Below are 21,964 nucleotides of genomic sequence, written 5' to 3' on the forward strand. Positions count from 1 at the left end.
CAAACGGCTTGTTCTAAGCCCTATTTTGCCACGTGAGTGAGCAGAGATGGAGGGCGTAGCGTAACTTATCAAAGAGGAACAGTCAAGAGCAGTGGAATGAGCGTAGGATCGCAGGCCAGGAGATCTGGGTTGCGACCTGCCTCTGCCACAAACACGTTGTGCTTCACTCAACAAGTATTTACTGAACACCTGTTGAGCACCATGCTCTGTGCTTGGTGTTAAGGACCCAGAGATAAAATTCACAATCTGGCCGGTGTGGACCGTGTCATATGAAGAGACGTTCCAACGCCCAGAGGGCGATAACGGGAAGTGGAGGCAGAGATGTGCCTACCCGGGGAAGTCGAGGAAAGCAGGGGGAGGAAAGGTTTACCAGGCATAAGTGGGGAGGGAAGCCAGACTAGCAGGGAGCATATGCAAAGCACAGAAGTGGGAGTTCTGTTTTGCTAAGAAGGTAAATATGGCGGGTGATGAAGCTGGCCCAGCAGGTAGGCTCCGGATCATAAAGCATCTTATTTTCCACGTGAAGAGGTTGAACCTGTAGATATGAGGCAGCCACCAAGACATTCTGTGTGTCCTTTAAACAGGACATATTACTTACTATGTCTCTTCCGTTTACCAAAGGAGACTAGATGCCTCATAAGGTCCCTTCCAACTCTGTTCTCTTATGATTCCAAATCTTTTAGCACCAAGCGTCCTCAGAACAGTACATTTTCTTATTTTGACTTCACATATATATGTGTTTGGGTGAAAGATGGAAACCACTCTTCCTTCTTAAGACGACTAGATTAGACACAACATAGTCATATTTTAGCTCTTCGTCTTCCAGTCAGAAACCCATCTGACTTACACAGAAGCGTATTTATGCTCACGGACTCCCGGTGAAGGAAGCTAACCTGGCACTCGCTCTCCTTTACTCAGAATTAATAAAGCAGAAAGAAGTGGCAGCGTGGACCTATAATTACAGCACCAAGGCATATTCATGGAATTATTCCCGGATGTTCTGCCAGAAGCATTACACGGATTTAGTGGCCATCCAGAATAAAAAAGAGATCGCTTACCTCAACGATGTCGTGCCTTACTTCAACTCTTACTACTGGATTGGGATCCGAAGGATCAATGATAAATGGACCTGGGTGGGAACCAAAAAGGTCCTCACCAAAGAGGCTGAGAACTGGGCTGACAACGAGCCCAACAACAAGAAGAACAACCAGGACTGTGTGGAGATCTACATCAAGAGCGTGTCGGCCCCTGGCAAGTGGAACGATGAGCCCTGCTGGAAAAAGAAGCGGGCACTATGCTACACAGGTAGGAGCTTCTGTACTCTGAAGTTTATCTGTTTCAAAAAAAAAAAAAAAAAGCCTTCCCTGGTTCACTAATAGAGCCACTGAGTCAATAACATCGGGCCACAAAGTCAGGTATGTGAAAACAAAGAATAAATGACAGTTGGAGTGCTTGGGTGGCTCAGTAGGTTAAGCGTCCTGATTTCTGCTCAGGTCATGATCTCACGGTTCATGCGTTTGAGCCCTGCATCGGGCTCTACATTGACAACGGGGAGCCTACTTGGGATTCTCTCCCTCTGCTTCTCTCTCTCTCTCTCTCTCTTTCTCAAAATAAATAGATGAACTTAAAAAAAATTAAAGTAATTAAAAGAAAAAAACTACAATCATGCAGCATTAAGGAGCACCTTGAAGAATATAAGATCAGGAGTAGAGAAACCTGGGTTTTTCTGAAACTAGAAGGACATTTTACAATCATCGGATCCACCTTCCTCAGTGTATAACTGATTAAATAGATGCTCAGGAGTTTCTAGTCCCCTAAAATTTATATCCAGAGCTTTTCAGCACCACGGCGCCCTCATATAATGGGCAGTATATGTTGGAAGATAACTTGGCCCCTAGGAGACACAGCTATAACTGATAGCTATTGTACATCACTACGTTATTGTGATGTTATTAGTTCATGGGTCGTAAGCCTGTTTCATATTAGTTTCATTTAGTCCTAGTGAGAACTTCATCAGTCAGGTCCTCTCATTTCATTGATGAGAGGAAGGTCCAGGCTATGAAGGAATCTGCTTACAGATTCCCTTCGACGGCAGCATGCATTCAGGTGTGCTGGTAGGGACCAGTGGCACGAGGGAAGGGAACTGACAGTGAAGAGACCCTGCAAGTATGTTTGCTTCTCAACAGTGAGCGGTTCCCGAGTAGGCAGACATGCGTGGAAGTGTGGTCCTCCTGGGGTCACGTGCCTATGCTGGAACTGGTTGCATCTCTCTGATGTGGCTTCTCCCACCCCCTGTAGCACATGAGATCATTCTGAGATCCATAGGAAGCTACGAGCAGAACAAACCATGTGTGCTCCAAGAACATAGGGCACGGGTATCACGGCTGTAAGACATTGGTGGGGTCAAGGTGAATACGATGGAAGATGTGGACCAGACCTCTATCGCCTCCTGCATCTTCCCTGTACTCGGACCCTTCCCAGGGCCCCCGTGCAGCCCCACCAAACTTGCCGGCTGCCTCGGGAATGCCCTCTTGTAGAACCGGCACGACCTCTAGAATTCGAGCCTCTCAGAGTTGAGAGGGAATGTAGGTAGACATCATCTAGCACAAGCCTGAATGTGACATATGACTTCCCTCTTGTAATCAACCCTAAAGTGGCCCAATGTGTGCAGAGGAAACGCCACCAGAAAATATAGCCACAGGCCTTGCCCCCAGCTATGACCTCATCAGAGACAACATTCTCAGAACCCTCCATCGGGTGCATGATGCACACGCCCACAAAGAGTCTCTTGTAGGAAAGGAACCTCAGCCCTTCTCCACTGGGACTCACTGAGAAGGGTGTGGCTAGTCAGTCGTACTCTGCACTACCTAAGCCTGGCATATTTAGGCCCGTGAAACATCTCTCCGTGGGATTGTTTGTCCTGTACCACGAGGAGGTCTTAAGTGTCTCATGTGGTTCCCCTGCCCCTCCATTGTGCGGCGCTGGGCACAGATTTGAAATCAACAGTGGAAGGCTTTGGCCCTAACCCGGGGCAGGCTGGCCTCAGAGAAGTCACTTGCCTGAGGTCCTGTAATAGTAGGCAGCAGAGCCAGGACTCTGATGACATATGTGTGACCCCCCCCCCCGCCCCGCCACGTCTGATGCCCAGCCTTTATGTTGTAATGCCCATCATAGGGGTTTCCGTAATAATACAACTCTATGCATATTCTTGGTTAAAAAGCCACAATCTATTTTGTACCACATAGAGGAGTTTCTCTGTCTACACATCGATCAGTGGCTCTTTGTCTCTCTGGGCTACACAAAGCAATCCCTCCTTAGACAACAGCTTAAAATGGAAGCTATGCAATGCTCTGGTAGGCTCCCACAATGCCCTTTGCAGGGAACAGGCTGGCGCTCCAGAGGACACTGTAGTTTTGTGTTGCTTGGGTAGCTCAGTCTTATACCAAGAGGGGCTGGGTCTGTGGCTTGGAAAGGAATCTAACTTCTCTTCACACCTCCCGGGAATGCGTACCATGCTGACCCTTTTGCATCCGTGCAGCGTCCTGCCAGGACATGTCCTGTAGCAAGCAAGGAGAGTGCATTGAGACCATCGGGAACTACACCTGCTCCTGCTTCCCTGGATTCCATGGACCAGAATGTGAATATGGTGAGGGCGCTATTTTGTTGATATTATTGTGGCCTTTGGTCTTGTGCCGGAGGTGGTCCAGGAAGCAAATCATGTTGGAGACTCTCCAGGGGGTAAAGCTCATCCTGGTCCTCTCTGGGGTCAGTCGGTCAGCCCCACTCAAATTGTCCCAAGACACACCCTCTGGGTGAAACCTTTTATCCGTAGACCATTGGTTCAAAACAGCCTACACGGTAAAAGGGAAGCAAAACAAAGGCTGATTTTGCTTGCCTGAAATAAAAACCACTGAAAGACTGATTATATCCCAAGATGTAGCCAATACAAAGGAACCAAGTGAAGATGACCAGGTTGGGTTAGACTAAGCCCAGAAAGACAGGATTAAGAGGGTCATACAAATAGTTCCAACGTCCAGCAAACCTGACGTTGTCTTTAAACCTACAATGAAAAGAAAATTAATGTTTTGTCCCCACAGTCCAAGAGTGTGGGGAATTTGGTCTCCCCCAACATGTGCTCATGAACTGCAGCCACCCTCTCGGGAACTTCTCCTTCAATTCAGAGTGCAGCTTCCACTGCGCCGAAGGGTACGAATTGAATGGACCCAGCAAGCTGGAATGTTTGGCTTCTGGAACGTGGACAGATAACCCACCGCAATGTATAGGTATGTGGACCCTACTCTTTCCATCCTCGATGACGACTAGAAAATAAGGGGAAAATAAGCTTTCTCCATTAAAAAACACGAGAGGTTGGGGCGCCTGGGTGGCTCAGTTGGTTGAGTGTCCAACTTCAGCTCAGGTCATGATCTCATGGTTCATGGGTTTGAGCTCTATGTCCGGCTCTGTGCTGACAGCTCAGAGCCTGGAGCCTGCTTCGGATTCTGTGTCTCCCTCTCTCTCTGCCCCTCATGCTGTCTTTCTCTCTCTCTCTCTCTCTCTCTCTCTCAAGAAAAAAAAAACACCTTAGAAAAATGTGAGAAATAATGAGCATCTACATTCGATGGGGAATTCTGATTTTTACTACTACCCGTCAATGAGAGTGACACTGATTTTGGTTTTCATGATGTTTTGCATCTATAGAGTGAGGTGATCACCTTAACTCTTGATTCTCAGGCAAAAGCATCACAAAGGGACCTCTCTCCCTTTGCTAATTGCAAAGTGAACAGTATAATAATGAGGACTTAGGGGTTGAGTCTTATTAATTTGATACTTTGACCTTGCTTCTTTAAATGCAAAATGGGGATGTTTGGATCTTTCCAAATGGCTCCTGAAAGTACCATTGAACCAACCAGGTGTTTCACCTTGCCCATCACTTACGGAAGGTGCAGACAGCTGCTGGGGCATCCTAAGGTTTCACAGGTGCTGGGCATAACCCAAGGGCTCACACCTTTGCTCTGTGGTTGTTTGTAGCTGCCCAGTGCCCACCCCTGAAGACTCCTGAGCGAGGAAGCATGACGTGTCTTCCCTCTCCGGAAGCGCCCCAATACCGGTCCAGCTGCCACTTTGCTTGTGAAGAGGGATTTGCATTAGTTGGGCCGGAGGTGGTGCAGTGCACAGCCTCGGGGGTGTGGACAGCCTCACCCCCAGGGTGTGAAGGTGAGTTTCCGGTGGTTGGGGATATGCGATGTCTACCGTGCCAGTCCTTGCTGTGAGTACGGAGGACGGTGGGGGTCTATGGATAAGCTGGCCTGAATCACCACAACTTGACTCTCCTTTCCACCTGCCACTTAGTACATCAGGATGGGAAAAGAGGGCCAGGCTCCAGAAAAATCAAGAGGCTGATCTGACTACAAACAAATTTAAAAAGTCCTCCCTTGGCCCAAACTCAGAGCCCTCAAGCAGTTTTCAGAATGGCTCCATTCATAAATTTCACGCAAGAGGGAAAGGATGGCATCTACATCCTTCTAGTGTCTTCTAGATACTAGAAGACCTACCACAACAGGTTTATAGAGATAAAGGAATAGAGGACATTATAAAAACCTTGGAGGAGTCTTTTTTTTTCCTAAGATTAAGGTCACCCTGTGGATGGATTGTCCAAGTCTGGACAAATCATCATTAGGGTCTCCTGACCCTTACAGATTCCTAGCTCTACCTGGATTTCCTGGAAGTTATATCATTACTTTCCAGCTGTGGGTCTGGGTTTTCTCCTTCCTTAGTATCTTTCTCTCTGTCCTTGGTTGTTCTCTCTAGTTGTGCAGTGCCCGCTCCTGGAAGCCCCTGGCAAAGGAACCATGGACTGTGTTCATCCCCTCACTGCCTTTGCATATGGCTCCAGCTGCAGATTTGAGTGTGAACCTGGCTATCAAGTGAGAGGCTGGGCCAATCTCCGCTGCATTGGCTCTGGCCAGTGGACCGCACCCTTGCCAGCCTGTGAGGGTAGGATTTTCCTTTAGTAGTCCTCTTCCACCCAGAAAGGGGCCATGGCGCAGTGGAAAGGCTCAGGGTAGCCTCCTTCAGGTTCTGACATTGGAACAGGTTGTTCAGCCTCCAGGACGCATGGTTTTCTCATCCATGAAATGAGCTAAGGTGCTTTTGTGAGAATGAAGTATATAAAAAGCACACAGTTAAACAGCACGTAGAAAGTAGCTAGCGTTAGACTGGGCATTCAATCAACCTTCATTTCTGCCTCGTTTTTTCCCTTTCTGCCTCACTGGCAATACAAGCTGTGGGACAATGTCCTCTACTTGAGAGGAAGCCAGAATGGTGGCTATTAGGACAAAGAGGGGGATTCCCCATTAGCGTTTGGAGGTGACTTTGACAAAGGAGCGAGGTGCGCTGCGTCCACAGGGGCCGTGATGCAACCCTAGACGGTTACACAACAGCACAAAGCTGAATTCTGTGCAGTTGCCTCCTGCCCTCAGCTTCTGAGGCAAAAAGGGTGAATAGGGGAGCAGGAAATTGAAGATTGGATTAGTGAGTGCCCAGGAGATGGAGATCACAAGCCCAACTCTGCTACCGTCCGGATACAAGACGTCAGGGAAGTAACTCATTCCTGAACCTTCCTTTTCTCATCTGTAAAGAGAGAAGCTCTGGAGGATCTTTGGTTCTTTGATGCTCCGATTCTGTAACAACCAGAGGTCTAAGCCCAGGGTGTGATGGTGGTCTTCACACTCTGAAAAAAACCCAGGAATAGCCTGGAAATGAAATGCTTTATCAAGGAAGCACATGAGGAAACTGGTCTGTATCAGAGCTAAGGCCACTCAGGTCTCAATTCTGTGCAGGAACTGTCCTTGGCCTGCACTCGCTTGGCAATTGAAGTCTGATGACGCTGACATCCTGTGTTTCAGAGATAAAATGGTCCCACTCAGGACCATTTTATAAACCTAGCTAATAGGATGTCAACAATAAGCCATGTTATTTCAGCTTTTTCCTTAAACGTCCAGCCTGTTATATATCTCCTCCTGCCTGATCCAGTTCTGCAAATATCATCAGTAAATATTTGAAGAGTACCTTCGAGGTACCAAACATGGCCAGGCTGTGGGACGCAACTAGGAACGGCTAAGCCCAGCCTCAGGGAGACTGTGGTCCAAGGGCAGGACCACAGCAGTCTCCGCACAGTGCAGGGGCTGTGGGGAGCACACTAGGGGAGTCCCTACCCCTGAGCTGCTGGGAGGGGGGCAGTCAGGGAAGGCTTCCTAGGGACAGTGAAGTCTAAGCTGAGATCAAAGGGCAGGTGAGTGACCCAGGCAAAGAGGGCACGGGAAGGTGTTCCAGGCAGTTTCCCTTTTGGAAAAGGGAGGATTCAGGGTTCTGAACGTACTGATAATATGGGTAGGAAGACGCATCTCTTGAGTGGCTCTTGTGAGAAAGAACTGAGCCCTTCCATGACCCAGTTTCAGACGACAACTTTTTCCATTTAGCCATTGCCTGTGAGCCACTGGAGAGTCCGGTTCATGGAAGCACGGATTGCTCCCCACTCTCGGGACCGCTGCCATACAACACCAGCTGTAGCTTCCGTTGTGCTGATGGCTTCAGGCTGAAAGGAGCTGACATGGCCCAGTGTACTGACTTGGGACGGTGGACAGCGCCCGCCCCGGTCTGTGAAGGTAATGTGACATCGGCACGTTCCTTCTGTGTCTCTCAGCTTATTATGCAGTTAGCAGTCATTGATTTATTCCTCAGACGTTCACTAAGAACTACCCGGCCCTTTGTGCTGGCCCCAGGGACGAAATGGTGAGCAAAACACCCGTTCGTTACAGCATATTGGAACTCAAGGTGAAGGTTTCACCGATTGAAACCCGCTGAGTGGGTTGGCATGAAGAAGATGGGACTGGGAGGAAGGAATGATGCGTGAGGAACAGCGTAGAAGAGTAAGGGGCAGGGTGTTTAGTCTAGTTGTCATTCCCCGGCAACAAGGTTTTGGTCTCTCAGAAGTTCAGTGTCTTCTGTAGAGCGGGAGTATTATTATCTGCCTCACCTACGTGCCTCATTACTGTTGTGAATGAATGTGGGTAAAAAGCAAGCTTGAAATTGCTATGAGTTGAGGGTGCCTCGGTGGCTCAGTTGGTTAAGCATCCAATTCTTGGTTTTGGCCCAGGTCACGATCTCACGGTTCGCGAGTTCGAGCCCTGTGTGGGGCTCTGTGCTGACAGCGCGGAGCCTGCTTGGGATTCTCTTTCTCCCTTTCTCTCCGGCACGACCCAGCTCATGCGCTCTCTCTCTCTCCCTCTCTCTCTCAAAATAAATAAATTCACTTTAAAAACTCCTACGAGTTTTACAAATGTATGCAAAATGATAATAATGTTACCTTATAAATTATATGTCTGTGATCTGATTTTACAAAGTGACCTTCTTTCAGTAGTTCATGTTTTCAATATTTTGCTCTTATAGGAGAACAAAGACACAGGGAAGTCATTAGGATTATTTTTACAAGGGGTACCCCACACAGAAGTCAGGTCCCAGAAGTGCAATGTTGGCATTTCACGTTGCTATTTACTGGGATCTTTGGGCAATTGATGTGAATCCCCTGCATCTGTGCTGACAGCACAGAGCCCGACGTGGGGCTCGAACTCACAAACTGCAAGGTCATGACCTGAGGTGAGGTCAGATGCTTAACCGACTGGGCCACCAGGTGCCCCCGTGGATTGATTTTTTGCTATTCATTTTGATTACATACTTAGCATAGACTTGTGGGTCCAAAAGTATGAGGTTTAAAAAATTATTCCTGTATGTTGCCAAAATGCTTACGATGCCTCAGAATTTTCTTCATAAAATCCTTCAAGTGCCATTGTGCCATTTCTCATCCTCCGGTTTAAACATGCCCCGTTCAGAAATCCCTGTTCTTATAAGGGAAGGGAAACAAAAGTCATATAAAAAACAGGGAGGGGGACAAAACAGAAGAGACTCAGAAATAGGGAGAACAAAGTGAAGGTTACTGGAGGGGTTGTGGGAGGGGGGGATGGGCTAAATGAGCCAGGGGCACTAAGGAATCTCCTCCCGAAATCATTGTTGTACTCTATCCTAACTAATTTGGATGTAAGTTTTAAAAAATCAATTTTTTTTAAATTAAAAAAATTTTAAATTAAATTCATTTTAAATTAAATTCATAAATTAATTTTAATTTAATTAAAACTAAAAGAAAAAGAAATCCCTGCTCTTGGCCCTAGACGGGATTAGGGGTCAAAATGAACGAGAGCTTGTGTGATCCCCTCTCCTCACTCCCTTACTTCCTCACCTCTCAGCGCTGCGGTGTCAGGATCTTCCGGCTCCAGACCAGGCCCAGGTGAACTGCTCCCACCCGTTTGGAGCCTTTCGGTACCAATCCACCTGCAGCTTCTCCTGTGACGAGGGCTTACTCCTGGTGGGAGCAGGCGAGCTGCGGTGCTTGGGTACGGGGACCTGGAGTGCTCCTCCCCCACAATGCCAGGGTAAGCTGAGTTCTCTCCAGCGTCTGGGAAATCCAGGGTAGGCTGCATTTTAAAAGGCTATATTTTCGCGGCGGTGACCGTCTAGGGGCCAGAAGCTTGAAATGGACCGGAAAATTAAGAAACACTTTTCGTCTTGTGACCCAGTGATCCCAAATGCGGGGCCAGGCAGGTGACACCAGTGGCAGGGTATCTGGTAATCAGAGCTAGGGAATTACCCCTGTGCACTCCTTACCAGGACCTTTACTAGGACCTGGAAGCCTCTATCAGGAACCAGGTAGACTGTTCTCACGTGGCTGAAAGCAGTGCCTAGAAAGGCCAGAAGGAAAAAAAAAAAAAATAGCTTCAGGATGGCTGTATCAAGGCTGACCCAGCACTCTGCTCCTGGGAACCATGGAGTATGACCTCTGGGTATAACAGTGCAGTAGGAGAGGCAGGATCTACAGGTGCTGCAGATATCCTCCAAGATCTGTGTAGGAATGGAGAAATAGACCCAGGGTAAAGTGAAGAGTGATGTAGAAGGAAGCAATTAATCTATAAATGCAAGATTACAGGATCCTCAGTAGAGACAACATGCATATTCAGCCTCAGCATGTATATCCACATCGTATGGAGCTGAAAAGAAAGCCAGGGTAGTCTGCCAATATTTTAAGAACCAGAACTGTCTCTGGTCATTTGTGTTTGCCAACTGAAGAACAGATAGAGGCTTTTCATACCCCTCGTGCCTTTTTCCACTCAGTGCATCCAGTTTTTCAGGCTTATGGCAATTGCTTTTACGAAGCAGGGTTTTCATTTATAAAAGCTACGGAAAAGTGAGAAATAAAGAAACACACACAAAACAATCGTCTTAAATACTCTCAGCCTGAGATAGGCATGGTTGGCATTCTTGTATGACTTCTTCCAAAATTTTCCCCACTCATTTTTCCCTCTATGCAAGTAGTATTTTCGTGATGCAGATTCAATTTTAATAATAAAGTCAAATAGGGATGATACTAGATAATTCTGCATTGTTTGCCTTTGCCTGTCACTTTGCACAGGCTTTCAACATCTGAGTGAAAGCAGACAGACATGTGTTTTTAATGAAGAGGAAACCATTTGCTGTTCAGGTCACACTCAAGTGCACACACAGACACACACACACACACCACAGCTAAGTTAGGACAACAATGAATGAATGAATGAATGAACGAACTCAGCAGAGTTGGATGTCCTGCACTTCTAGGCATCAGAGAGCAGGCAAGCCACTGGTGCTGGGGTTGAATACACCTTCCAGCAGGGTCTGGAAAGACCAGAGCAAGGCTTGTGATTTCGCCTTCTCGGCTTTAATCCTGGCTACATTGCAGCCTGGATATATTCCAAAGTCCATGGAACTTTGGGGAAGAACTTGGAGTCCCCTAAGAGGGTTATCACAGGGATTAGAATTCTTCCACAGAATTCTATCACAGTAATCCGAATTACAGTTCGTTGCCTCACATTGTCCTGCCTGTGTTTCACAGCAACGAGGTTGACACTCACCACAGCTTCCTGTGACCTCCCAGTTCCCTTCTGCTTTTAGTTCTTTGTTTACTCCGACTGAACTTTCTCCTATTATTGCCGGGTGAGATCAAGTGAAATACCTGAATGTGGGCTGGGCAGGAAGGCACCACGAGGCTTGCAATCCACTGGCTGATGTAAGACTTATGAGAGAGTGTTATCAGACAGTTTCCCTTTTCAGTGTCCCCTTTGCCCTGTTGCCTTCTGACATGCACCCCAGCTATCAGCAGGCATGGCCACAAAAGCTGGACACGGACTCCAGGTCATCGAGACCCTCCTTTGTGTCCTTACAGTCTTCTTGTCTCCTCTCCTCTCTCCCACCCCACACACATACACACTGAACACAGAAAGACGTTTCAGGTGGCAGAAAGTGCCTAGATCTTTGGGAAAGTCGATCAGACCGAGGAGAATGTACCTGGAGAGAGGAAGAGGTGAAGGGAAGAGAAAGGTATAAAAACTGCGCTTGGAACCTCAGGCAGTTCAAAGTCAGCGGCTGGAGAATGGCCTCAGGTTCAGCCCTGCTGTCACTGACTATGGTTCTGTCAAAGCAAACAGTGAAAAAGAAACACCCTAAACCATACGTTTTCTCAGTCTTCATTTTTAAATGTCACCACGTTGAATCTGGACTTTATAGTTTCATTAGTTGGCAACTATTAACATTTACACACAGAGTGTTTTTGCTTTTGTAAAAATTTTGGAAGGTATGCAATGCTATTCTCCACATTTTCTTTTTTGAATTATTTAATTTAATTTCATTTTATTTCATTTTATTTTATTTTATTTTATTTTGGGGGGGGCAGACAGAGAATCCCAAGGAGGCTCCGCTTAGCACAGAGCCGCACACAGGGCTCAATCCCGTAACTGCGAGATCACGACCTGAGCTGATATCAAGACTTGGATGCTCAACCGACTGAGCCACCCAGGTGCCCCTATTCTCCACATTTTTAAAGCGAAGAGATTGAGGCTCAGAGAGGTTAAGTGACTTGCCTAAAGTCACAGAGCATGATCTCCAACCCAAGCAAATGCCCTGGAGCCTCAAACTCTATATGCATAAACTACGGTAAAGAGCCATGAGATCTAATTTACCTTTCTTTGTAGGTGAACATGTACAGTCACTGGGGCTGGTCCCTGTAGGATGACATTGGTGGAAAGAGCTTTTGCAGATGGTCAGTTACGTTATGTGCCTACCGCATGTCAATGACTTAAAAAATATTTTCAAACTTAATTTTTACATATGATTTAACTAGCTTATTATTTTATAACTGAGGAGCCCTGCAAGGCAAGGAGTATTATGTTTCCCATTTCATAGATGAAGCAACTGAGGTTCAGAAAAGTCTAGAGACACATTGCTAATAAGTAACAGAGCCAGGGTTTAGACCCGGATTCTTTATACTCCTTGGTTGGGGAAAGTAGATTTTGTGGGAGGAGAAAGTATTTTACTTTGTTTTCCTACTTCCAGTCATTTGTCATTGTTTTCTGGCAAGGTCACTAGGTCCCTTTCTGAAGATGTCAAGGAAGCAGCCACTTCCACTCCTGTGCGGGGACAACTGAAATGAGCTGTGTCACTATCTTCCCAAAGCACCAGTTCCTTTTCAAATGACCTTGAGGGACTCCTGGGTGGCTCAGTCAGTTCAGCATCTGACTTTGGCTCAGGTCATGATCTCACAGTTCATGAGTTCAAGCCCGATGAGAGGACATCCGGCTCTGTGCTGACAGCTCAGAGCCTGGAGCCTACTTCTTCAGATCCTGTCTCCCTCTCTCTCTGCTCCTCTCCCACTCACGCTTGGTCTCTCTCTCAAAAATAAATAACATTAAAAACAACAACAGCTTTAAAATGACCTCTAAAGCTCCCTGTGGGTGAAGGTTCCAGAATGACAATCAACTGTCAGTCGCTATTTTATACAACCACGACCTCTACCTGGTGCCACGACCTCTACCTGGTGATAAAGCGGCATGAAATTCAAACGATCATTTCTAACCGAATGCTGCCCCTGTGGATTCAGCACGCACATGCACACACACACACACACACACACACACACACACACACATGCGCGTACACGCTGATGTCAGGTTGCCGTGTTCTAAAATGATCCTTCTCTCCTGTACCATGCTCTGGGTAGCCTTTACCTGCACACCTCTGCTAAGCCCTCGGAATGGAACAATGACCTGTGTCCAGCCTCTTGGAGATTCCAGTTATAAGTCCAGATGCCAATTCACCTGTGATGAAGGATTCTCTTTATCTGGACCAGAAATATTGGATTGTGCTCCATCTGGACATTGGACAGGTCCCCCACCAACATGTGAAGGTAGGATCGTGGGTCTGTCCTTTCTTACGGCTTCTCGGATAATATTATAGAATGAAGAATCACCAGGGATTCATGTAAAACTGTTCTTAAGCTAAAGGAAACACACTCTCCACAGAGCATTGGTAATCTCTGTATCTCTCTCTTTGAATATTCTTCTAACTTAAAACATTGCACAGTTTTATAAAGCATTTTAATTGTCATCATGACACTTGATGTTTACCACCGTTCTGAAATATAGCGAGGAAAGGCAGTATCCTCTCCATTTTCCGGAGGAGAAGCAGAGGCTCAGAGAGGTTAAGTAACTCGCTGAAAGTCACAGGTTCATAAGTGATGAAGTTCAGCTATGTCCCTGGAACTTTTACTTCCTTATCAAGTCTTTTTCTGCGGACTTAATTTATTCCTCCATGCACCGTCTGTGAGCACTGCTAACGCCTAGGGACCGAGCTTATGCAAGGATGCGGATGATTTCATCCTGGCCCCTTGAGGATCTCAGTCTACTCGTGCACCTCTCTCCTGGCTCTGCCTCCATGTGGATTACGAGGTCCTTGAGGACAGGAACCGTGCCTTCTTCATCTTCGTGTCCCTGCAGCAATTAGAATCAAAGTGGCTGTGTGACAAATGCCGCTCAGCTGAAGCTTATCATTGACTGGTTACATTTGCTCAAGCACAAGCCCTATTGCCAGTGGATTGGAGGAGCTGGATCCTATCTATCTTTGTCTCCCCCAAAACATCTGGCTACGAGTTCCTAGCATGTAGTGTGCTCTAAAATAGGAGTTTGCTGAAGTAATTAATTCATAGCTCGCATTTACTTTCCAAAGGCACCAGTGGCCCAAGTTATTGTTCAGTGTGCTCAGTAATAATAAGACCAGCACTACCAGCTAATGTTTATTGCTTGTGTAATAAGTAGCAGCTATTTCACAGGCAGGATCTCATTCAATGCACATGAAAACCTTGAACATGGTTATTATGATCCCCATTTTAATGTTTATTTATTTTTGAGAGGCAGAGAGAGACAGAGAGTGAGTGGGGGAGGGACAGAGAGAGGGAGACACAGAATCCAAAGCAGGCTCCAGGCTCTATCAGCACAGAGACCGACGCGGGGCTTGAACCCATGAACCGTGAGATCGTGACCTGAGCCGAAGTCAGACGCTTATCCTACTGAGCCACCCAGACGCCCCACGATCCCCATTTTAAAGAAGAGGAAACGGAGACTTTGAGAGGATCCACAGCAGGCAAAGGCCAAGTAGCTGGGCAGTATGGAGCTGGACTCCAACCCAGGTCTCACCTGATTAAAGGGCTGGTGTTTTCACCACTACCCTGCACTGCCACCCTGTGGCAGCATTCCGAAGTCCCTTGTCGGTCTCCTAAGGGCGCTCTTTTCCACTGGCCAGGTTGCCACTCTAAGGGTTGAAATTGACTTCAGAGATGGCAGTGCCTGGTGATCAGACAAGAGAGAATGTTGATAGAAATCTATTAGTTATATGGAAAAAAAAAGCTAAAATATCGTTTATTCCTTCTTGTGAAATGAATGCTAGATTAATACCCAAAGAACTGTATCGCTCTTCCCCGAAGTCCTGAGCCATAAAAGTCCCATCACACCGTGGGCTTCAGTTTTCTGGATTCCAAAAGGAGAGGAGTGGACGCAATCATGTCTGAGGTCTCTCTTGTGGTCAAGAATTCTGGGGTTAAAGACGTAGAATGCTGCCATCTGCTGTCAGAACGCTATACTACAGGCACCTGAGGAATCTAGACCGTTTACGGGGGATTAACACTAAGGGTTTGTGCTTCCTCACTTGGTTTTCATTTGCTCATCCACCTATTCCATTGACATTTACCGTGAGTTCTGTTTTCCCACATTCTGTGGTAAGGCTAAAGAATAAAAAAGCGCCTAAGAACTATCTCACTAAAATCTGAAATCATACATGCAACCACTATGGTTGTTATAACTCTATTCTCTGAAGCCTGTCCCCCCCCACCCATACACACACCTTGCCAGCCCCCTGTCCTCCACGAGAGGAGGCATTTGCCCCCCACCATGCAGACCAGCCCCACCTGAACCAGTCCTGACCACGGACAGCAGCCTTAGCCAACAGCAGGCCTCCGATTCCTCAGCCTTGTCAGAGCCTGATCTTGAGCTCTGGTTTTTGGGCCTGTGTTTGCACCCCACTCTCCAAATGCATTCTCTAGATGTGGGCAAAGAGTCCTTCTTTTTTTCTTACGTGCCTGAACCCCTAAAGTTTTAACCCTTCAACATTGACCCCGGAACCCTGATTTTTGCACAGTTTTGCAGCATCCTAGGTTATATCAGAGGGGTGTGGTGTGAGGGCCACCAAGTTAGCATGGCCAGTGTGGCAGTGGAACGTTCGGTCTCTCACGTCAGAGTGCAGTAAGAGATTTCCTTCTTGAGTGGTTCCGCAGACATTTCCTTTCGAGTTAGAACACCAGTTCCTGGCCTTCTGGGACTTGGGCGCTGCCTGATATCCCACTCTCCTCGCTGCCTTAGTCCTCTGGGACCCAGAGTCCTTTCCGGAATTGCTTACATATGGTTGCTATGACCCTCAGGTCCCCAACTGTCGGGGCACTATCTTGATTCGGACCACGGCTCTCCTCATCACTTTGACATTGACGCTCTGGAGACCATGTTTGGACGCTGGACCCAACTCCTAATCATCAGCCTCCCCCTAGTGGGGAAAGGAGGTCCTTGTTCCAAGTCCCAGTCCCAGCTCTGCCCTTTCGGCCATGTCCCTGCTCACCCAAGTCCTATAATATAGCACACAAGTACCCTCGAAGCTCTGGCCTGGCTTGCGTCTCTGTTTTTCTCTCCCCTCCTCCAACATTTCTCTGACTACATGGGGGTTCCAAGTGTTCATTTCGAAACTTGGAGTCTAGAACAGCCAACTTGGTTAAACTTATCATTTACACTGTATCTTCTTTCCAAAAGTTTCCTGACAGAAACGATATCTAACTCAAAAGAGATAATACAAAGAAACAGAGAAGAATTAACTAAATCTGTCTAAAATAATACAAACCAGTATGCTGTCAGTTGACGACAGAGTGCCAGTGGACCCGACAATTTATGCATTGACGTGCAGTCACATACACTTACTTCATGGGTTACAGGAAGATATCTGTGAAGGTGGTTGTGGTAGACAGCGCTGTCTCAGAAGTCCATGAAGATAGAGCACTAATCATGTGATAAAAGCAATCCTTATCTGTTTTCTATTCTTCTTGTAATCACTCAGGTTTGGGGACAGTTTTACAGGAGGCTTAAGAATAGGACTGTTTTTTCAAGTTACCCAAGAGGTCATTCTTTGGTAAAAATCTCTTCCTCTACGTCTGCCCTCAGCTCTTCCACAGATGTAGTTCGGCCATGTTTGCCGGGAGCCCGTGATGTTCCAGATGGGAGTTAGACTTCCCATGTACCTCATCAAGGCTGCCTCAGGCAGGAAAACCTACTTCCGCACTTGATTCAAAGTCAAATCCTTAAATTTATTTAGAGGCCTTTGTTTGGGCGAGGTTCATTCTTACCTAAGAGGGTTCAGAGACTTTCACATACAAAACAAAAACAAAAACAAAAACAAACCAAAAAAACCACACACACACACACACACACACACACACACACCTGTATCGACAATCTTGGCGGAACAAGACTGACAAAATGCAGACCAAAGCAAGAGCCCCCAGTGGATTTATTGCTGCGGCAAGTCTCTTTGTGTACTGAAAGTCACTTGAATCAATTTTTTAGAACAGTCACTTCTCTTCAGACCAGCTAAAAACACTTGTTAGAATGCATCCAAATTAAATTGTGCTCATGGGCTTTTTTGTTCATTTGACAAACGTTTCTGGAGCCCCTACGATGTGCCAGACCCTGTCCCGTGGATGCGGTGTTGAAAAGACGACAAGGTCCCTGCTCTCCTGCCGCTGACATTGTGCATTCCCTGGGGTTTGAGAATGAAATCCCAAGAGGCTGAAAAAGTTGTTTTAGTGAAAGTGTTCACAGATGATTTAATGTCTGTGACGTACACCAATAGATTTTTTAAATTTTTTGTAATGTTTATTTTTGAAAGAGAGAGAGACAGAGCGTGAGTGGGGGAGGGGAGGAGAGAAAGAGGGAGACACAGAATCCCAAGCAGGCTTCAGGCTCTGAGCTGTTAGCACAGAGCCCAACGTGGGGCTCAAACCCACGGACCACGAGATCATGACCTGAGTGAAAGTTGGACGCTTAACCCATGAGTCACCCAGGAGCCCCACCAATAGATATATTTAATAAATGTTTGGTAAATGAAATTGACCTACCAACATACATTTATTAATTACTCAAAAATCTGAGCATTCTAAACTAAAATTCAGTGTGTTATTTCAGTTATTTGAGTGGACTCAGGCCATGAGGATCCACAATCTTTTGGTGGATAGCCTGTCACCGGAAAACACGTGGGGTGATATGGAAAGGCCAGAAATACCACATTCCCATGAAGTAATTACCTAGGACTTCAAGAGGTTTTCTTTTCTTTTGTTTTTAAGGCAAAAGTGCTAAGCAAAATGAGCCTGACTGACCGAGGCACTGCTTTCAGAAAGCTTGGATTTAAAGAAAGAGTAGGGGTGCCTGGGTGTCTCGGTGAAGCGTCCAACTCTTGATTTCAGCTTCAGGTCATGATCTCACAGTTCACGAGTTCGAGCCCCACTGTCAGTGCGGAGCCCGCTTGGGATTCTCTCCCTCCCCTCTCTCTGCCCCTCCCTTGCATGCTCACTCACTCTCTCTCTCTCAATAAATGGACAAATAAGTAAATGAAAAGAATAGTCACTCAGTTTGTCAAATATTTCATAATAAATAATAGTCTTATGTCAGAATTTAATGGAGAAAAAGACATGATCCTAACAGAAATATACAACTGCAATAATTTGTAAAATGATTTTGAAGGAAATGGTTTATTAAATTAAAAATTCCCGTATTCATCCACTTGGCAAACGATTGCCGAACACTAGCTCTTGAGCCCCTGAAGCGTGAGCTGTGAAAGACACAAAGTCTTATGGCTCTTGGGTTTTAGAAGCGTTCCATCCAGTAGGTGAGGGGAGACGGGGCATGTGGTAAGACAACATAGGAGTTCAGACGAAAAACTGATGCGTTCGTAGGAGAAGCCTTTAGGCTGCGCTGATCAGGAGACACTCTGCGGAGGCTGCATTCAGTCGGATCCTTCAGGATGGGTGGGATTTTTTTTCAATGAAAACGGAAAGAAATTCAGGGCAGCGTGAGCCAAGAACGAGAGGCAAGTCCACATGAAGTCAGTTCAGGGAATTTCCAGGGACTAATCTAGCTTAGCCAGGAGCTCTTCCGCTTTCCTGTTCTATGGAACTGTGGTATTTGAAAAAAAAAAAAAAAAAAAAAAAAAAAAGCAGCCTGAGGATCCAAATGGAGGCAAAAGTTTAGGACAGAGGATAGTCATTGTGTTTTTAGATATGTTGAATTTGAGGAGATGGCAGGCTACCTAAGAAGCGGCCTCGGGCAGGGCAGAAGTGAGTCCTGGACTGAACCCATCCAGACTGCATAGGGAGAGCCATGGGAGGCACAGGCGCAGAGAGAAAAGGATAAAACTGTGGGTTCTTCAGTGTGACTGCTTAAATCCTTGACTTCACTTTTGTCCCTCCTACCTACACTTCCCTCTGTGTGCCCGCCATCCCTCCTCCTGCCTCTGTACTAAATGGCCTGTGTCCTATTTTTTGTGGGACACCTGCCACCTAGCAAAACACCTGACCTAGTAGGTGCTCAATAAGTGTTTGTTCAATAGATGAATGAATGAATTCAGTGCAAAACTGGCTTCTGAGGAAACTTGAAGATTGTGACCTAATTTCTTTGACTCTCCAGCCATCAAGTGCCCAGAATTATTTGCCCCAGAGCAGGGAAGCCTGGCTTGTTCTGACACCCGCAGAGAATTCAGTGTTGGCTACACCTGCCATTTCTCCTGTAACAAGGGCTTTAAGCTGGAGGGATCTAATGATGTTGAATGCACAGCTTCCGGAAAATGGACAGCACCTCCACCAACCTGCAAAGGTAAAATACACTCACTGAGACCACTCTTCTTCTGGAAACGTCTTCAAAAGTAACAAAAGCCCATATAAGCTCTTACTATGTGACAGGTATGCGTGATTGCATTATTATCGTGAAAGCTTTGTTTCTTGTTACGAAATATCTGTTGGGATCTAGGAAACATAGCCTATGGATTTAAGAATTTATAAGCAGTGACAGGACTTCTCACTTTTGTGAAATAAAAGATATATTGGTGCTTTTTTCTTTTTCCTTCTTTTGAGAGAGAGAGAGAGAGAGAGCATGTGCACACATACACACGAGCTGGGGAGGAGCTGAGGGAGAGAGAGAGAGAGAAAGAGAGAGAGAGAGAGAATCTTATTTAACCAGGCTCCCTGCCCAGCACAGAGCCCAACGCAGGGCTCGAGCTCACAACTGTGAGACCATGACCTAAGCCAAAACCTAAGCCATGACGCTTAACCGACTGAGCCATCCAGGCTCCCTGAAGTTATATTTATTCTTTTCTTGTTAAATGTTTATTATTTGAGGTAATGCGAGAGACAGAGTGCACGTGGCAGGTGGGGGGGGGGGTGGGTGCAGACAGAGGGAGACACAGAATCCGAAGCAGGCTCCAGGCTCCGAGCCCTCAGCACAGAGCCTGACGAGGGGCTTGAACTCACGAGCTGTGAGATCGTGACCCGAGCCAAAGTCGGACGCTTTCTCGACTGAGCCACTCAGGCGCCCCAATTCTTAAGCAGAAATTTTCTTTCGTAATTTTGGCCTCTTTTGCTCAGAGACCTTTACTGAGTCGATTGCATGTTCTCCATGTATTCATTGTGATGAGAAGTACAAGGCGTGGGGGTCACTAACTCAGTTTTTCAAATCGAGGAACTGAGAGAGAGGTCATGAACATCTTTCTGTGACATGGAAAGTTAGCGACAAAGCCAGTGGCATCGTGCATACCTTACATTTCGTGCTGACCTTTGACCAGCAGGCAATGCCACGTCCCAATGAAGCAGCGAGGGCAGGCAATTGGCCTGTGTGTATTTCGCTTTCTACTGAATTTCTACGTTTTGGCACCAAATCTTCCTTTTTCTTTCTTTCTTTCTTTTTTTTTTCTTTTGTCAGTATTGGTAACATTGACCTCATGCCCCACACCCCGTTCTTCCTGGGGCCTAGAGCATTACCTCCCCAAGGGTATTTTTCAGTATTTTTTTTTTCTCACCTGGTTTTCCATACCTGAGATTGCCAGTCTTCCTCAACGTCCTTGAGAAGCTGTCGCTAGAGCCTTCGTTGCTACAGAAAGAGTGGAAGGTGCTTACGCCACGTCAGTCTTCACCCCGTTAAGTCCCGTGTGACTGGGATCTCTCTAAATGGAAACGCTTTTTCACAGCAGGTGTGGTATCAGCTCCTCTCTCAGAGGTTCGATGCCCAGCCCTCATCACTCTGGAGCAGGGAACAGTGTCCTGTAGGCATGGTCTGGGAACCTTTGGCCCGAATACCACGTGTTACTTTGGATGCCACGCTGGATTCACCCTCACGGGAGGCCGTGCTCTCAGATGCAGGCCTTCGGGACAATGGACGGCGGGAGCTCCCAAGTGCAGAGGTAATGGCAATGGGGCAGGCGGTTCAGGTGCTATCTTCCAGCTGGTGCCCACGCACAGTGTCGCCCCTACCTGTTGAAATCGCATCCAGCCCCAACGACCCCTTCACGTGTCGGCTCCTCGGTGAAGTCCCCACCGATCCCGGTGAGAGGTAACCTGCCGCAGGCGTGTCGCCTCTCCCCTTGCTGTGTCACAAGCGAGTGGCCTGCTCTCGAAGACGTAAGGGAGGAAACGCTTGTAAAATGTCCCAAGTGTGTGAGGACAGCAAGTTGTGAAATACATGCTGCCGTTCCACGAATTGTGTGATAGTGTGAACATGCCGTATTTTCATAGCTGGAACCTGAATGAAAAGATATGCCATGTATGATACCTCTGGAAGAGCTGTCACCCCCTGCGGGAGGTACCGTGTCTCTCCCGTCTTTGTATTCCCCATGAAGCACAGGAACAGCGCTTTGTAAATGTCACCATTTCTCAAGAATGTTTATTTGAGTTCAACTTTATTTCCTGAGCTTTAGTTTCCTATCTACGAATTAGGGACAATAACCCGAAGTTCCCTGAAGATAAGTTTGATTTTTTTTTTAACGTTTATTTATGTTTGAGAGAGAGAGAGACGGAGAGAGTGCATGTGGGGGAGGGGGAGAGAGAGAGAGGGAGACACAGAATCCCAAGCAGGCTCCAGGGTCCGAGCTGTCAGCCCAGAGCCCGAGGCGGGGCTCGAACCCAGGAACCATGAGATCATGACCTGAGCTGAAGTCGGACGCTCGACCGACTGAGCCACCCAGGCGCCCCTCCCTGAAGAAAAGTTTAAAGGGGGTGACATTCTCTACTTCATTCAAACTTCCAGAGGCCAGCCATGCTGAACGCTTACCAAGTGTCTCAATAAACACGTGCTGACATGCCAGCAAATCGCCCATGGCAGTAAGAATAACATTTAGAACAGCGGTGCTTTTGAGAAGCCAAATACTGAAAATAGTATTTTTGTAGGTAAGATTGATGGAGCCACTCGGAGGTATT

General features: G+C 46.9%; 1 protein-coding gene and 1 long non-coding RNA gene across 10 annotated transcripts in view; one reads left to right on the top strand and one right to left on the bottom strand.

Moving 5' to 3' along the window:
• Positions 1-21,964, top strand: part of SELP (selectin P) — a 39,549-nt gene that overhangs the window by 9,822 nt on the left and 7,763 nt on the right. Inside the window, exons 3-13 of one of the 9 annotated variants that reach the window (XM_053209833.1) lie at positions 919-1,305; positions 3,539-3,646; positions 4,098-4,283; positions 5,029-5,214; positions 5,809-5,994; positions 7,479-7,664; positions 9,300-9,485; positions 13,139-13,324; positions 19,188-19,373; positions 20,740-20,973; positions 21,011-21,555. In XM_053209833.1, the coding sequence (XP_053065808.1) occupies positions 919-1,305; positions 3,539-3,646; positions 4,098-4,283; positions 5,029-5,214; positions 5,809-5,994; positions 7,479-7,664; positions 9,300-9,485; positions 13,139-13,324; positions 19,188-19,373; positions 20,740-20,973; positions 21,011-21,105 (2,126 nt within the window). In that variant the 3' untranslated portion in view covers positions 21,106-21,555. Of the gene's footprint in view, positions 1-918; positions 1,306-3,538; positions 3,647-4,097; positions 4,284-5,028; positions 5,215-5,808; positions 5,995-7,478; positions 7,665-9,299; positions 9,486-13,138; positions 13,325-19,187; positions 19,374-20,739; positions 20,974-21,010; positions 21,556-21,964 lie in introns of those variants that run through there. The other 8 variants (XM_027046403.2, XM_015062293.3, XM_027046408.2 and 5 more) reach the window with 8 other exon arrangements.
• On the bottom strand, positions 13,076-18,079 carry LOC128313127 (uncharacterized). The gene is made up of 3 exons (XR_008293388.1): positions 16,431-18,079; positions 14,610-14,759; positions 13,076-13,907 (listed from the first exon to the last, which is right to left on the bottom strand). It is a non-coding gene; the product is annotated as an uncharacterized LOC128313127 (long non-coding RNA).

The sequence above is a fragment of the Acinonyx jubatus genome, chromosome E4 (genome assembly GCF_027475565.1).
Source record: "Acinonyx jubatus isolate Ajub_Pintada_27869175 chromosome E4, VMU_Ajub_asm_v1.0, whole genome shotgun sequence".
NCBI lineage: Eukaryota > Metazoa > Chordata > Mammalia > Carnivora > Felidae > Acinonyx > Acinonyx jubatus.